At 36.2% G+C, this 15,818-nt stretch overlaps 2 protein-coding genes across 2 annotated transcripts in view; one reads left to right on the top strand and one right to left on the bottom strand.

The window, feature by feature from the left end:
- Window positions 1-10,731, bottom strand: part of si:dkey-288a3.2 (protein phosphatase 1 regulatory subunit 37) — a 36,398-nt gene extending 25,667 nt beyond the window's left edge. Inside the window, exons 1-6 of the mRNA XM_058750043.1 lie at window positions 10,602-10,731; window positions 9,681-9,778; window positions 5,889-5,934; window positions 3,397-3,497; window positions 2,475-2,594; window positions 1,398-1,545 (exon numbers count right to left, since the gene is read on the bottom strand). Of these exons, the coding sequence (XP_058606026.1) occupies window positions 1,398-1,545; window positions 2,475-2,594; window positions 3,397-3,497; window positions 5,889-5,934; window positions 9,681-9,778; window positions 10,602-10,731 (643 nt within the window). The remainder of the gene's footprint in view (window positions 1-1,397; window positions 1,546-2,474; window positions 2,595-3,396; window positions 3,498-5,888; window positions 5,935-9,680; window positions 9,779-10,601) is intronic.
- Window positions 10,732-11,783: 1,052 nt separating this feature from the next.
- The window catches only part of vrk1 (VRK serine/threonine kinase 1), a 75,622-nt gene continuing 71,587 nt past the window's right edge, over window positions 11,784-15,818 (top strand). Inside the window, exons 1-3 of the mRNA XM_058748739.1 lie at window positions 11,784-11,919; window positions 14,888-15,078; window positions 15,176-15,231. Coding sequence (XP_058604722.1) covers window positions 14,913-15,078; window positions 15,176-15,231 — 222 coding nt within the window. The 5' untranslated portion in view covers window positions 11,784-11,919; window positions 14,888-14,912. The remainder of the gene's footprint in view (window positions 11,920-14,887; window positions 15,079-15,175; window positions 15,232-15,818) is intronic.

Genomic DNA, 15,818 nt, shown 5'->3' with positions numbered 1-15,818 from the left:
AGAAGATTACGACATCTAATCCAAGCCCAGTCTAGCTGTTAGGGTCACTGGGCCAAAATCTGCCACTCCTCCCCTTGTCCTGCTTCATCTGTTCCTGCTGGCCAGGGCCACTCATGGAGAACGCTCATTTCAAACACATGCTATCTGTACTTATACTGACATATTGCAGTATTCACACGAGAGCACGCAAGCAACTCATAGACTGATATTAGCACTTTCTGCATTGTTAAAAAAAATCTTTGTGAACATTAGGTGTGATTTTTGAAGATAACACACCCTTTGGGACGGTATATTGTGCTGTCGTGATATCATTAAAGAATTCAAAACTGCGCCTGGAGTAAATGTACTTATGCAGCGGGAAATTTTGCACAGCACTTGCTAGACCAACACCAAGCCAAATGTCACAATAAAAAGAAACATTTGGCCATCCTTATGATGAGTCTAATTTAGCACAGATGCACTTTGCTGTGTTTTTCATTATTTAGCCCACAGTAATGTGGAGAAAACATGTACAAAGTTTTAGAGGAAAAGTTCACCCAAAAATGACATTTTGCTGAAAATGTACTCACATTCAGGCTGTAGATGAATTTGTTTCTTCATCAGAACAGATTTGGAGAAATTAAGCATCACCTGCTCACCAATGAATCCTCTGCAGCAAATGGGTGCCATCAGAATGAGAGTCCAAACAGCTGATAAAAACATCACAATAATCCACAAGTAATCCACACGACTCCTGTCCATCAATTAACATCTTGTGAAGTGAACAGCTGTGTGTTTGTAAGAAACCAATCTGTCAAGATGTTGTAACTTCAAACTGTTGCTTCCAGCTAAAGTGCAGGTCCATAATCCATATTATTGGTTTCTCCAAAAAAAAAAAAAATCATCTAGTCTGATTTTCACTTATGCACAGATATGCACAGATCAAGCAACTTTTACAAGTTAAAGAGTCCAAGACAGATCTAAACAAATATGACAATATATTATATATGAGAGAACAAAAGGGGATGGAATTTTTCACTGGAGAAAGTATTATTATGGATTATGCAGTAATATGCACTCATATTTTGGACAGAAGTGATGATTTAAAGTTGAATGAAGAAGGCAGCTTTTCACGTCACAAGACATTAATTGATGGACTGGAGTTGTGTCGATTACCTGTGGATTATTGTGACGCTTTTAATCAGTTGTTTGTCTGATTGTCACAATTCTCATTCTGATGGCACCCATTCACTGAATATTTCTTTAAATAATACAATTGACCCCGTTTCCCACAGTACACCTGTTAGCATCATTTGCATTTCACAGCACAGGGTCATATTCTCAAGCCGCTAGCACCCAAACTTTCTTCCATTCTTAGATCGCATGCACTTCAAGTGGATGGTGTGTGCTGGGCATACCAACTGTGAAGAGAGGTTTGCCGCTCAGGCAGGTGTTTTCAAGGTGTAGCACTGTCAGCCTGCTGGTGAGAAGGGCTTTTGACAAGGCCTGCGCAGCATAGTCCACCATAGGCATGTTGCAAGCATCCAGCCTCCACAGGCATCCACTCTGAAGAGACCAGACAGCAAACCATCAGAGAGAGAGAAACACAGAGACTCAGAGGCCTGGTTTTGCCCTCGCTGCGGACTGGCCTCTCTGTCTCACCCTCTCTCATCAAAAACCCACCCTGTCTACAGAAGCAGAAACGTCAAAACCGGAAAACAATTCTGACGGGAGGTTCCCAAAGATCTGCAGGCCATTCCGGAGTTTCATCCTTTAGTCCACCACTTCAAAAGTGTCCAGATTTTTTCTTCTTTCCCTTTCTTGGGAGATTTTGATTGATCTTGTATAATACTGCCTGAGAGCGTGCCTTTGGTTTTTACCATTGAAGTCCTCATCACCATGAGGTGATGCCGTCTTTCATCTAGAGCTGTTGCTAAATGAACACATATTGTCAGGAGTTTTATGAGGACTATAATGATGTCCATTAAAATCAAAGTGTGAATGTGGCTTTATTCAGCAGTGCGGACATTTTCATCTTTGATGCATGGTAATTCATTGCTTCCAATTCAATCTGAATACCACTATGAGGTACTGGTTCACACTTGATGACACATTTAAAACAGGAGGCGTGTTATAGAACTTTTAAAAAATGAAGGCAGCTGTTTGCATAGATTTTTTTAGTTGAATTCATTAACTTTTAAGATGAAATGTCAAATTGCCAAGACGTACAATGTGCGGTAATTTAAAGAATAAGTGAATAATAGCTGCATTATTTAAAATGCATTAAAGATACAAACTATTAACTGTTTTGTTCATGAATACATCTGTGAATCACAACAAGTGACCGAATCAATTACATGCACAGCATTCTTTACTTGATTAAATGAATCATTTCTACAATAAGGTTAAAAAACAGCATATTACAACTTAAATATTTGTCACAACTCATTGGGCAGTAGGATTTCATGTGCAGTGTGGAAATATTCAAATCTTACCTGTCGGAGGAGGTGTGACAGTGACAGCCAACCTGAGAATCCCATGCCGGAGTTCGAGGACACATCGAGGTGTGTAGCTGACTCGTAGTACAAAAACATATCTAGCAAAGATGATGCTCCCTTATGAGAGAAAATAAATCAATATCAACAAGTAAACAGAACCCTCACAAACGAAATATGTTTGTACAGAGTTTTAGGAGCGCACATGAGCATGATGGGAATATTATTATTATTTTTTTTTTTTGGCGCGAATGCGGCAGTTCAGCGTGGGGCAACGCGACTGCTGATGAATCAATAGCGCCACGGCAAAAGTTCCAATTTACCCTGTGTTAATTAAGGCCCGTTCACACCAAGCACGATAACTATAAAGATATAGTTCTAAAAATCGTTCTCAATACTAAAGAATAGCAGAGTTCACACCACAACGATAAAGGCACAGAGAAACGATATGGTTGGAATCACTTTCAGAGCGATTTTTTTCCAGCTGATGAACGATACAAACTGACATCCAATCAGAAGTAGCTCGAGAATTTAAAGCGGCAGATGCGCGTGCGCTTAGAAGAAACAGACGATGTCGTTCGCTGGTGTGGACGCTAATATCGTTATCTTATCGTTCTTGGTGTGAACGGGGCTTTAGTCCGAGTTTAGTGCGTCGAGGAGGATCGTCTACCGCTAAATAATGGTAAGAAAACACCATCGAACCAAGTCATTACTTGCATTGCTATACTGTAAATATACAGTATATTAAATAAAATCTAATTCAGCCTATATGTATTTTTTTTGTCAAGGTGGTAGTAAGCAATTATACGGCAGTTCATTAAACTTCACCAAAAATAAATACAATTTGAAAATTGGCGTGTGACCCAGCAATTGAACCAAGTTTGAAAACAGCCTTACATGCAAATGTTCATATACTACTTACATTTTCCTCAAGCTCGGCCCCCTGCAGACTGATAAAATCAAATTGCACTGATTTCAGGATCTCTTCAAGAGATTCGCAGGAGCAATAATCTAACTGCTCACCTGGAAAAGCAATCAAAATGGAGATACCACCATTTACACTTTGGGTGACCCTCTCTCTACCAAGCACATTTGCTGTGACAAATTTCTGGATAAACTAACACCAAACCAAGACCTACACTACACAATCTCTGCCCCTCCATAGTGAGGCATATTAGACACTAACACACATAACACGATCACGTCTGATCCCCTCCCTTCAGCGGAGGAGACAATCAAAGAGCTTCTGATTATGTAGGAACAGATGACTTTTAAACAAAGCCCTGAGAAATACTTTGATGGCCACAGCAGTCCGTCTATATTAGACACGCGTTGCAAAGGCCCCCTTCCCCTCATAAACTCTTATCTTCCTGGTCGGGGAGAAGCCAGATCGCTCAGAGCTGCATGTTGGGGAGATAATAATTTATTCATCATTAGCATAATCATTTGTAATTTTTTTTTTTTTTTTTAACAATAATCACTTAACTGTACCATAGGAAGGGGGGATCAGAAATCCCATTTTTCTAATCCCCTCTGCCATGTGCAGATAATGACACTGAGACTTGGAGTTAGATGGCATCAGTGTGTGACAGGGCGCAGGAAGGCAGAACATGCTGACCCGCACTTCAAGCTCACTTCTGCTAGTATCAATAACCGCTGTTTCAGTCATCAAAGGGACATCAGTTTAATCCCAAACTAATGCCCTTCAGCATCCGCATGTACATTTCAATTAACAGGCTCGTCAAAGTTCTGATCTTATCAAAGTGTGGTAGCTCTAAAAAGTACATGCGGTTTGCTTAAACCACACTTCAGGGATAATGGGACTGCTACTGCTAAGCAGCATAAAATACACATACAAAACTTTAAAATGCATACTGTAAATATAAAAATCAGAGAGGTAACAAATCTGTTTTGGTCTACAGAACAAGAGTCAAACCTATATCAGGACTCCCTGAAATACTGATTCTGATTGGTCAATCACAGTATTCAGTGGAAAGATATTTTCTAATATTCACCGTCGTCCATGACAAATATTTCATTACACTTTTTCAACACACTTTTGTGGAAGTTTGTAACTATTGTGTACAAATTTGTACAGTCTCATTCGTTTTCGTACTCTGATTTTTACATTTTTTATGAACCTTCATGTTTATTTTTTTTCCCTACGTTCTTTTTCATATGTTTCCATACAAATCACATTGTACAAAATCACCACCTTGTAAAACAAGACTTGTCCTCTGCATTTTTATTCAAGCACAACTGCCTCCATCTTGCATTTCACTTATCCACTGCAGTCAAGATTACATAGAGGACTTCATTATGAATATTATTATGTAATATTCTTGCAGTGTTCATCTTCTTGCCAAGCCAGTAGCTTTGTATATTTTAATTAGGGCTGACAAACAATTAATTGCTATTAATCACATTCAAAATAAAAGTTTATGTTTACATAATATATGTGTGTGTATTGTGTATATTTATTATGTATACACTGTAAAAATTGATGTTGACTTAACTTAAAAAAATTGAGGAAACCCGTTGCCTTATATTTAAGTAAATGATTATTAAAAAAATAAGTTAATTGAATTGTCAAGTTCACTTAACCTTTTTTTTTTTTTATGTACTTAATAATTTTAAGGCAACGGTTTTAATGATTTTAATGTTTTTTTTTGTATTTTTGTTTTTTTTCATAGAGGAAGCTAAATTTTATTCACTATTTAATTTCAATGTATTTATAGTTAAACATTCTCTAAAACCTTTAACAACATTCTCTGAACCAATGACGCGAGTTTGGGGCAGCACTATTATTCTGGGGCATTACCTTGACTTAAACTATTGAATGCGCATTTCTTCCATATCTTGTTCCATATAAAAGGAAATGTTTTGGGGACAGTGTTTTAAAATTCTAATGTTATGTTTACAATTCTGAATGAATGAAACCAGTTATGGCTACATGTTCTTATGGCCCCATAATTTCCATAGATTCTTATAACAAATACACTTATACGTGATTCCACATTTTAGCGCAGCACAAAAGGGCAAATTACCCGAGTTTTACAACTGAAGGAAAGATAAACAAAACATCTGATTGCTAAAATGCATGTTTGAACCTTCCATTATGTTGTCACGGTTGGTGTGCATCTCCTCCCAGAGTTGTGTCTATGAATTTGAAAGATTTTCTGTTTGTTTTAGGATCACGCAGTAGAGCGTTTACAGCAGGTCAGACTAGTGATGCCAAATACGTGCTGATGGAAAGATGAATAAAACTGGAATACCTGGACGGATGAAGGGATGAGCGTCTCAGGTGAAATGATAGTGCTGGGGGATTTTTCTGGTGGTGTTTAGCTTTGAAAAACCAATAACACTGTTCACGGGGGATAGCAAAAATAATAAATAGTGAATTACTGAACTTACCTGACAGGTCAAAACACCTGGCTCTGTCAGTAACACAAGTAATTTGCTGTATGAAAAAGAAAAAGACATTTCAAAATACATGAGTAAAATAAGTCATTTTTCAATAAAAGTTTCAAAATGCTCATCGCAATGGTCTCTAATTAAAAGTTACATTTAGGTCCCAATTTTATATAACACAGAGTTCACTTGTTTGCGTATAACATGAAAGCACTGAGTGATAGGTATCACAATGTATTTCGGGTATCTTGTAATTGTACTGTCACTAATATACCACAAACGAAACGTAATCATCAACGTTTGAAAGTGACACCAAACAGTTTATGTTGATTTCAAGTACGTCACAGCGCAGATCATTTGAGCTCAATCTGGCAATCTAGCCGCTAGACTGTAGCTAGCAGATGGCAGTTAGCATCTATCAGGCAACGGACTGATGAAGTCCCTCAGTCAACCTGCTGTAAACATGAACAGGACGTCATATGGGATTTTGCGTTTAGAGCAAAACAAATTAAGCGTCGCAATGTGCGAACGAACACTCTCACGGTTTAATATTATTCCGAAAGAAAAGTCTCGACAAGGCTGACTTAAGGCCATGGTTTTGTACCTCTCTTTCTTTGTTTGATGTTTTCCATCTTAATAAATGTGGAAACTTCTGAAGCCCTTCGCTGCTAAGCAATGTTCTGTGCTGTGTATTGAGGAAAATGAAATGACAAAGTACAAAATGCATTGATGTGTCAGGAGGGAGAGGACAAAATGAAGTGATAAAAAGAGCTTTGCTTCCTCCAGGCAGAACGGGACACAGCTTATAAACTTGACTTCCACAGACGGCATCTCAAGTGCATTTCCAATTCTTCACTCAAAGACTCCTGGAGACCCACTCCAGCGCTCTGCAGACTGGGTGGCTTTGTATTAGCAACTGTTTGAGAGCATATATTTCTCCTTTTTTCCTCATTTAATTAGTTGAAAAAATTATTTCGAAACATTTTATACAGTAAAAGCTCTCAGGGATTAAAATCAGCCGCACATTTTCCTTTCAGCATCTTTTCTGCAATAAAGGATAAATTATTTAAAATAACACGACCTTTTATCTCACACCCTTTGAAGGCAGCAAATTAAAAATGTAAATTGGGATCTAATTAATATGCAAATATATTCATTCCCAGTTAACAATTAGCAATTAAACCTGCAGTGTCTAGAAAGAGCATAGACAAAATTAATAACTTAATTTATCATTAACAAAATGAAAATGTACACAATTTTTTTAGTTTTAAAATTGGTACGCTGTCTCCCTGCCTCTTCATCAGCACCAGAGCCGGGCAAAAAAAAAAAAAAAAGAAGACATTTAATAGAACAATTTGGTGCTTGTCATAGAAAATGATAAATAACTAGCCTCAAAAACAACATGATTGGCTACATGGATGGTGACTGCAGCGTTGCATCTCCAGACGGCTGGGAAGGAAATAAACATGGCTATTTAATGCAGTAAAGAAAGAAATCACTGCGAATCCTCACAGTCTAGAGGGTGCGGTGGACATTAAAGATTAAAAGTGGGAAAGTTATTTATACTCTATGGTGTTTAGATGTGAGAGATTGTGAAATTCCTCTCCGTATTGGGGGGGAGGACAGTTATTTCACTTCAGACACTCTGTGGCTTTCTGATGAATGTTCAGCGCTCACAGCTAAGCAGCTCAACAGAGTCAGGCTGGGAGCAAGGATGTTTTTGGGGAGCTCTGCAGCGCTGCATTCGCTCTAATGGGAGGACGGTTCAGTCTGAAATACAAACTTCTCACAAAATCTACGCCTTATCCTGCAGGGAGATGTGAAATGCTGAATCGTTTGATGATGCTTCCTCGGCTTCTGAGGCGAGCACTCATACTGTATGGGGCGCTTCTGTAAGTCTTTTCTCTTTGTTATTTTCTGATTCTACAATTGCCACCACCTCCGACAGGATTTGCACTTCAGTGGCGGTGACACTTCAACAAACGTTACTCATTTACAAGCCCCTGGGAGAGTAACTCATATCAAGAAGTTTCTGTGTGTTCTGAGACGAAGTGGACACGGAAAACTTTGAACAAGAAACTTCTAGACCAAGTATACAACGCTAAACAAAGAATAATGAGAATGAAAATAATAATAATACTAAATTTGCTGAAAATGTACTCACCTTCAGGCCATCCAAGATGTGTTTGTTTCTTTGTCAAAACAGATTTGGAGAAATTTAGCAAGTCATCACTTGCTCTCCAATGGATGCTCTGCAGTGAATGGGTGCCATCAGGACGAGAGTCCAAACAGCTGATAAAAAAATCACAATAATCCACAAGTAATACATACAACTCCAGTCATCAGTCAACATCTTATAAAGTTAAAATGCTGGATGTTTGGAAGAAACAAATCTATTATTAATGCATTTTAATTTTATAAACCATTGTTTGTGGCTAAAATACTCAGTCCATAATATACAGTGTTGCTTCTTTCAGTGAAAAGTTGTCCTTTCACATCAAAATCCACCAAAATATTTGTTGAGAACTGTTTTGGACTGTTTTCACTTGTAAATATTTTGTATTCTGTGCATATTTCTCTCCTGATTCAGACAAGTCGACTTTCTTACAGGAGAAAACAATACTATGAATCAAGGATGTATTTTAGCAACGGTTTGAAGTTAAAAACACCTTAAAAACACCTTTGTAGCTGCTTTTCACAAGATGTTAATTGATGGACTGGAGATGTGAATTATTATGATGTTTTTACTAGCTATTTGGACTCTCATTCTGACGGCACCCATTCACTGCAGAGGATCCATTGGTAAGCAAGTGATTTAATGCTAAATTTCTTCAAATCATGAAGAAACAAACTCATCTACATCTTGGTAGTAAATTTTCAGCATTTGTTTTTAATTATTTTTGGGTGAGCTATTCCTTTAAGCATTTAGCCAATGTTGAACTAAGGGGGCCTGGGGTCCTTCATACAGGCCTTTTGTTTGTTTACCACTTGTGTGAAGATGTAACCAAAAGCAATACTGTTTTACCCACTTAAAAAAAAAATTCAATGAAAAGAGAAAGCCCACGGGTGCAATAAAAGCTTTAAATAGTTTTCAGCAGTCATCCTCTAGGGACGATCCTGCCTGGGAAAAAAACACCTAATTTGATAAATATGCTCTTTAAGCAGCAAATTTCATTTAGCATTCTCCTATTAGAAATTCACACGCAGTCCTCAACTAAATATCCTTCCTTTTAGCTTCTGCTTAACCATACATATTTCACCCTTTTAGGGGGACCACCTACATTCCTTTCAAATGCAGTGGGGTTCATTAGCGGCGTGGAGATAATGCCGAGAGTCTGTTTAATGTAAGCACTGCTAAGTCCTAATTTTCCACAAATAATTCTCCTTGATCTAATCGTAAATTTATGCAGAGGAGAAACCGATGCTCTTAACGTTGCTGGTCAAAGTAAAATAAGTAAGTGCAGAGCTTGAATTATGCATGCATGCTCACGTGTGAGTGTGTGTATTTGTGTGTGTGCTTCTCATTTCCTTTCATTTACCTGTTTGTTATTGTCTTGCTTTTTTAGTTCAATAAAACGTGGTTGGCTAATTAACCTGCTCCCTAAGAGGGATTAAAATGTGTTTATTTTTCTTTTCATCCTCTTTCTTTCTTTAATTTCAAAGTTATTTTCACCAAATAATGTTCATTACACATAGCTATTTCAAACCAAATCTTCTGCACAAATAATCTAATATTAGCAAGAAATCAAAGTGTGAGAAGTGCTGTGTGTATTAATGCACGCTACTCCACTGTACCTTTAATTGATCAAGAGCCTTTGAGTTTGGTTTCACATGGTGCTTTTCACAGCTCTGCTTGTAGGCCAGAATTATATCTGTCAGAGTGAGACTGTCAGCTAAAACAGAACAAATGTAAAACCCACATATTAGAGCCACGTCAAGAACATTCCATTATATTAACAAAAAAAGAAAGAAAGATAGAAATAAATCTGCTCCCTGACATATATGAAGGAAATAAATATTTTATCTTATTTGCGTGTTTTGACACTGCTCCTGTCCTGTGACTCGACATCTTATTTACATTAAAATATTTTCGCTGTTGTATTCATTATAATTAAAAAAGTACATAAGGTTCATTTAAAAAAAGAGAAGTAAATATATTGTCATGGCAGAAAAAAATAAATAAATAAAATATATATATATATATATATATATCTTTTTTTTTTTTTTTCTCTGCCATGACAATATATGTACATCTGTGCTATTACACAGATTTTAAGCAGAACAACTGTTTTCAACATTGATAATAATTAGAAATTAATGAAATATTATGCTCAAATCAGCATATTAGAATGATATTTTAAGGATCATGACTAATAGACGCTGAAAATTCAGCTTTGCCATCACATAAATTACATTTAAAATCAATTACATTTTAAATATATTAACATTGAAAACAGTTATTTTAAATTGTAATAATTTCACAATATTACTTTTAATCATTTCATCATATTATTTTTAATGTATTTTAACCAAATAAATTCAGGATTAGTCAGCGTAAGGGATTTCTTTCAGAAACATAAAAAAATCCTACAGACCCCAAACTGACCATGTCTCACACGATGTTGCTTTTGCTTTTGTGACAAATTATGTTACATGAATAAACACGAGCACAGCTGATCTGAAGAGGCCGTCTGCATAACATCAACACCATCTCACCCTCTTGAAGTTCAGTCCTTCTCTCCACAAAGTCAGACACCATCTGCTCATCTGGGGGAAATGATACACGTTTTTCTCTGCCCTCCTTCACGGACTGAGATGTTGCCTCTTCCTCCGAGTGCCCTGTCATTCTTCTGCTATGAGCGATGTCCTACAAAGTTGATTAACCAAAATTTCCATCAATATGTAGCTCTGATGTCATGTTCTTATGTCAGACATCCCATTAGCTCAGACGTCAGTCCTCTGAACTATAAAATCCTTCATATATAATAACATCTCTGGACACATTATCTGTCTCTCATTGCTGCAGAAAACAAACCATGAAAATCCAAAATCTGCTTCTTGTGTTGTGTTGTTATTCTGTAGCCTAATAGTCACTAGGCAAAAGGAAACTTAAACTCGCAGCATAGCACTTCTACAAAACAGTTACAGGATACCACATAGTCAATTATTCATAAACTATGTGCCTCTCAACGTTAGTACAGCTCTATATAAGTCAACATCAAATATGCACATGGGACACAGAGCCTAAAATATTTTTGAGGGCTACTTACTGTTGTAAATAGTTAAATTACATTAAATGTATAACAGTACTATAAAAAAATAAATCTGTAAAAATAGGGCACAATGTATTGTGTAGACTACGTAATATGAAGGATTTGACCATATTGATTTACAGGTATTTTATCTATATTTTAAATTTTGCTCTGCATTGCATTGTGTTTAATGATTACAATGAATGTATAATGTCCATTCATTAAAAAAAAAAAAAAAAAAGAATATATATATATATATATATATATATATATATATATATATTAATAGGCTACTGTTTATGAGAGACAATGATTACACTATAAATATATACACACCTAAAAATATAAATTATAATGTATAAACTCTGTATCTAGAAGTAGACTTTTTTTGTATTTTCTTTACCCACTAGTAATATTATAAAAAATTGATGAGAAATTATTTCAACTTACTATTCATTTTACTTCCTGAGTTCCACTGTTCCACTGAAAACATAGTTTAACCTAAGACAACATAATACATTCACCTATTCAGAAAGAAAAAAGAGACACAGTTACTAGTGTAATGTTTATAAAAGCTCTTTTATAGCATTTTTTTTTTCAAATTTGTGGTGGGAAAAAAAAACAGGTATAAAAACTACATATCCCATCAGGCGTTGCAAAACCAGGAACCACGCAGCCTTGTTTCTAACCAATCGGGTTCGCTGAGCCTAACGGTGATGAGCAGTTTTGCGGGAACTTTGGAGAGGAAGAGCTGTTACAACCTGCCACTTACCCACGGAAAGGTTAGTAGAATGTTCTCGATCTGCGTTGATTAAACATAATGCTCCTATGCATTTAATAGCGGATTATGAGGACAAATAATCGGCTCTGTTGTGATAAAAAGCCACAATAAGGCAGCTAACCCGTGCTAGCATAGCAAGTTGAAATAGTTGAGCGGCATTTTACAGTTTCCCCCCTCCCAAATACAATATCAGCAACCCAATGTTACTCTCATTGATTAAGTGTGACATTAACCGCATGTTTTATCATTCTTAAAAACTTGTATCACATAAACAAACTGAAACCACAGCTCTTACTGTCAGTTTGTAAAAGTGAAACAAAAAGCATCATTGGCATGACTGCAAATTGAAACTATCCATATCACAAATGTTATCACTGAGTTTGTCATCAGTTGTAGTGCTTAAGTGCTAATACATCTGTGATGTTGAAAGTCTTCAATATATCTAAATTTCTATGTCAACAATAAGGAAATAAAGCCCAAACACACCTGCATGACAATTTTAATGACTTTTATGACGCACCCTAGTATTAATGTATCTTGTTTATACTTGTAACGTTTAGTAGGCCTCCATCGAAGAAAAAACTAGTGCTGTCAAACGATTAATCGCATCCAAAATAAAAGTTTTTGTTTACAGAATATATGTGTGTGTACTGTGTATATTTATTATGTATATAAATACACACACGCATGTATATATTTAAAAAATATTTACATGCATATACAGGTGCTGGTCATATAATTAGAATATCATCAAAAAGTTGATTTATTTCACTAATTCCATTCAAAAAGTGAAACTTGTATATTATATTCATTCATTACACAGACTGATATGTTTCAAATGTTTATTTTAATTTTGATGATTAGAGCTTACAGCTCATGAAAGTCAAAAATCAGTATCTCAAAATATTAGAATATGTACATTTGAGTTTGAATAAATGACCATCCCTACAGTATAAATGCTGGGTATCTCTTGTTCTTTGAAACCACAATAATGGGGAAGACTGCTGACTTGGCAATGATCCAGAAGACGAACATTGACGCCCTCCACAAAGAGGGTAAGTCACAGAAGGTCATTACTGAAAGGTGTGGCTGTTTACAGAGTGCTGTATCAAAGCATATTAAATGCAAAGTTGACTGGAAGGAAGAATTTGGGTAGGAAAAGGTGCACAAGCAACAGGGATGACCGCAAGCTTGAGAATACAGTCAAGCAAAGCCGATTCAAACACTTGTGAGAGCTTCACAAGGAGAGAACTGAAGCTGGAGTCAGTGCATCAAGAGTCACCACGCTCAGACGTCTTCAGGAAAAGGGCTACCAAGCCACTTCTGAACCAGAGACAACGCCAGAAGCATCTTAACTGGGCTGTGGAGAAAAAGAACTGGACTGTTGCTCAGTGGTCTAAAGTCCTCTTTTCAGATGAAAGTAAATTTTACATTTCATTTGGAAATCAAGGTCCCAGAGTCTGAAGGAAGAGTGGAGAGGCACAGAATCCATGTTGCTTGAAGTCCAGTGTGAAGTTTCCACAGTCAGTGATGATTTGGGCTGCCATGTCATCTGCTGGTGTTGGTCCACTGTGTTTTCTGAAGTCCACAGTCAACGCAGCCATCTACCAGGAAATTTTAGAGCACTTCATGCTTCCTTTTGTTGACGAGCTTTATGGAGATGCTGATTTCATTTTCCAGCAGGACTTGGCACCTGCCCACACTGCCAAAGGTACCAAAAGCTGGTTCAATGACCATAGTGTTACTGTGCTTGATTGGCCAGCAAACTCGCCTGACCTGAACCCCATAGAGAATCTGTGTGGTATTGCCAAGAGGAAGATGAGAGACACCAGACCCAACAATGCAGATGAGCTGAAGGCCACTATCAGAGCAACCTGGGCTCTCATAACACCTGAGCAGTGCCACAGACTGATCGACTCCATGCCACGCCGCATTGCTGCAGTAATTCAGGCAAAAGGAGCCCCAACTAAGTATTGAGTGCTGTACATGCTCATACTTTTCATTTTCATACTTTTCAGTTGGCCAAGATTTCTAAAAATCCTTTCTTTGTATTGGTCTTAAGTAATATTCTAATATTTTGAGATACAGATTTTTGACTTTCATGAGCTGTAAGCTCTAAACATCAAAATTAAAAGAAATAAACATTTGAAATATATTAGTCTGTGTGTAATGAATGAATATAATATACAAGTTTCACTTTTTGAATGGAATTAGTGAAATAAATCAACTTTTTGATGATATTCTAATTATATGACCAGCACCTGTATTTAAATTCATATAATTTATATTATATGAATATTTAATATATAAACAACATTTTTCTTATACAGTATATACATGTGTGTGTTCGTGCATAATATGCATAACATGCATAATAAATATACGCAGTGCACACACATATTCTGTAAAATGCGATTAATTGTTTGACAGCACTAGAAAAAACACATGTTCACTGTTGATATATATGTAATGATATGAAGTGACTACATCTGATGATCAGCTCCAGATTTTATGGTGAAGTTGTGAAGTGTAAAACCACATTAAACTTTTTTTAATTATTTTCATTCCACCTGATTTTTTTTTTTTTTTTCCAAACCAGAAAAGATGGAATTTAAGGTTTTGCACTATTTTAATTGATCACTAATCTAATGTAAGCAAATGTGTGGAACTGACAGGGTTGTTGTGATCATACAAAATCTGCACATGGCAGGGAATTTCAAAAATGTGATTTCCAGGGCTGCTTAAGTAAAAAAAAAAAAAAAAAAAAAAATTACAAATTTCTAATATACAAATAGTTACATTTAGACAATTTAAATAATGTTTTCAGTCATCCTTATTTGTAAAGTAACATTGCTTATATATTTGTTATAGATAATGTTGTATAAAATTAGAAAAGTCAAAATCCGTATTATCCCTAAAGGTCCCCACTTTAGTTCAATAATGGAAATTATGTTTCTCTTGTTTGATAGAGAAAATTTAAAATTATTCTGTAAAATGCCACCAAAGTCCAAGGCAGATGGGGCGAAGAAAGCGAGAGCTCCAGCCAAGAGGAAACTGGCTGAAGAATTCCCACCTGGGGAAGTTCTGACGGATAATGCAAAGAAAAAATGGAAGCTTGGATCAGCTGTGGGGCAGGGAGGTTTTGGCCTGCTGTATCTTGGTAAGATTCAAAAAAGCTGTCAAACTGGGAAATTCTAGTGCTTTATTTTGTTTTATTTATCAGTTGCTCAAATGTGAATTTGTCATACATCTTTTAGCAAATGAAGACTCTTCGGGATCTGTTGGCGCTGATGCACCTTATGTCATTAAAGTGGTAAGGGACTTTTGTTGCTTTCGGCAGATATGTGTCTAGATCTTGAACTTTTTAAATGCCTGTGATGTTTGGGTGGTCAGCAATGTAATGTCAATCAATGAAAGGCATTTCTGTGACCTTAACTAGTACAATAAACAAATGTTCACATTTTTTTTTTATGAACTTAGAGGAATTATTTGAAATAACCAACAATCATCACTTTTATTATTATCTTACGTAAACAATGCAATAAAACTTATCATTATTACCTGATATATAATAAAGTGGGTAAAAGAGTATGACTTGCATTGAAGACCATAATATCATAGAGAATTGGGCTGGTAAGCAACCGTCCAGCAATGCCCTAGCAACCTTTACATGGGAATGTAAACAAATGTTTTGGTAAAATGGCATTGCATGGAAGTGCTATAATCAGTGATACGAATAACGGCGTTATTTTTTTCAGTAACAAGAAATCAAACAAATTAGTACTGTTTCCCCTGTTACAATGCCGTTACTGACAATAAAATGTGGCATTACTATAATTTATTATAATATTATTCGAATTTTAGTTTTCAGTTCATCTGAATGGATGCGCAGTGTAGCTG

The sequence above is a fragment of the Onychostoma macrolepis genome, chromosome 17, assembly GCF_012432095.1.
Source record: "Onychostoma macrolepis isolate SWU-2019 chromosome 17, ASM1243209v1, whole genome shotgun sequence".
NCBI lineage: Eukaryota > Metazoa > Chordata > Actinopteri > Cypriniformes > Cyprinidae > Onychostoma > Onychostoma macrolepis.
This window is presented reverse-complemented; position numbering and strand designations above follow the sequence as displayed.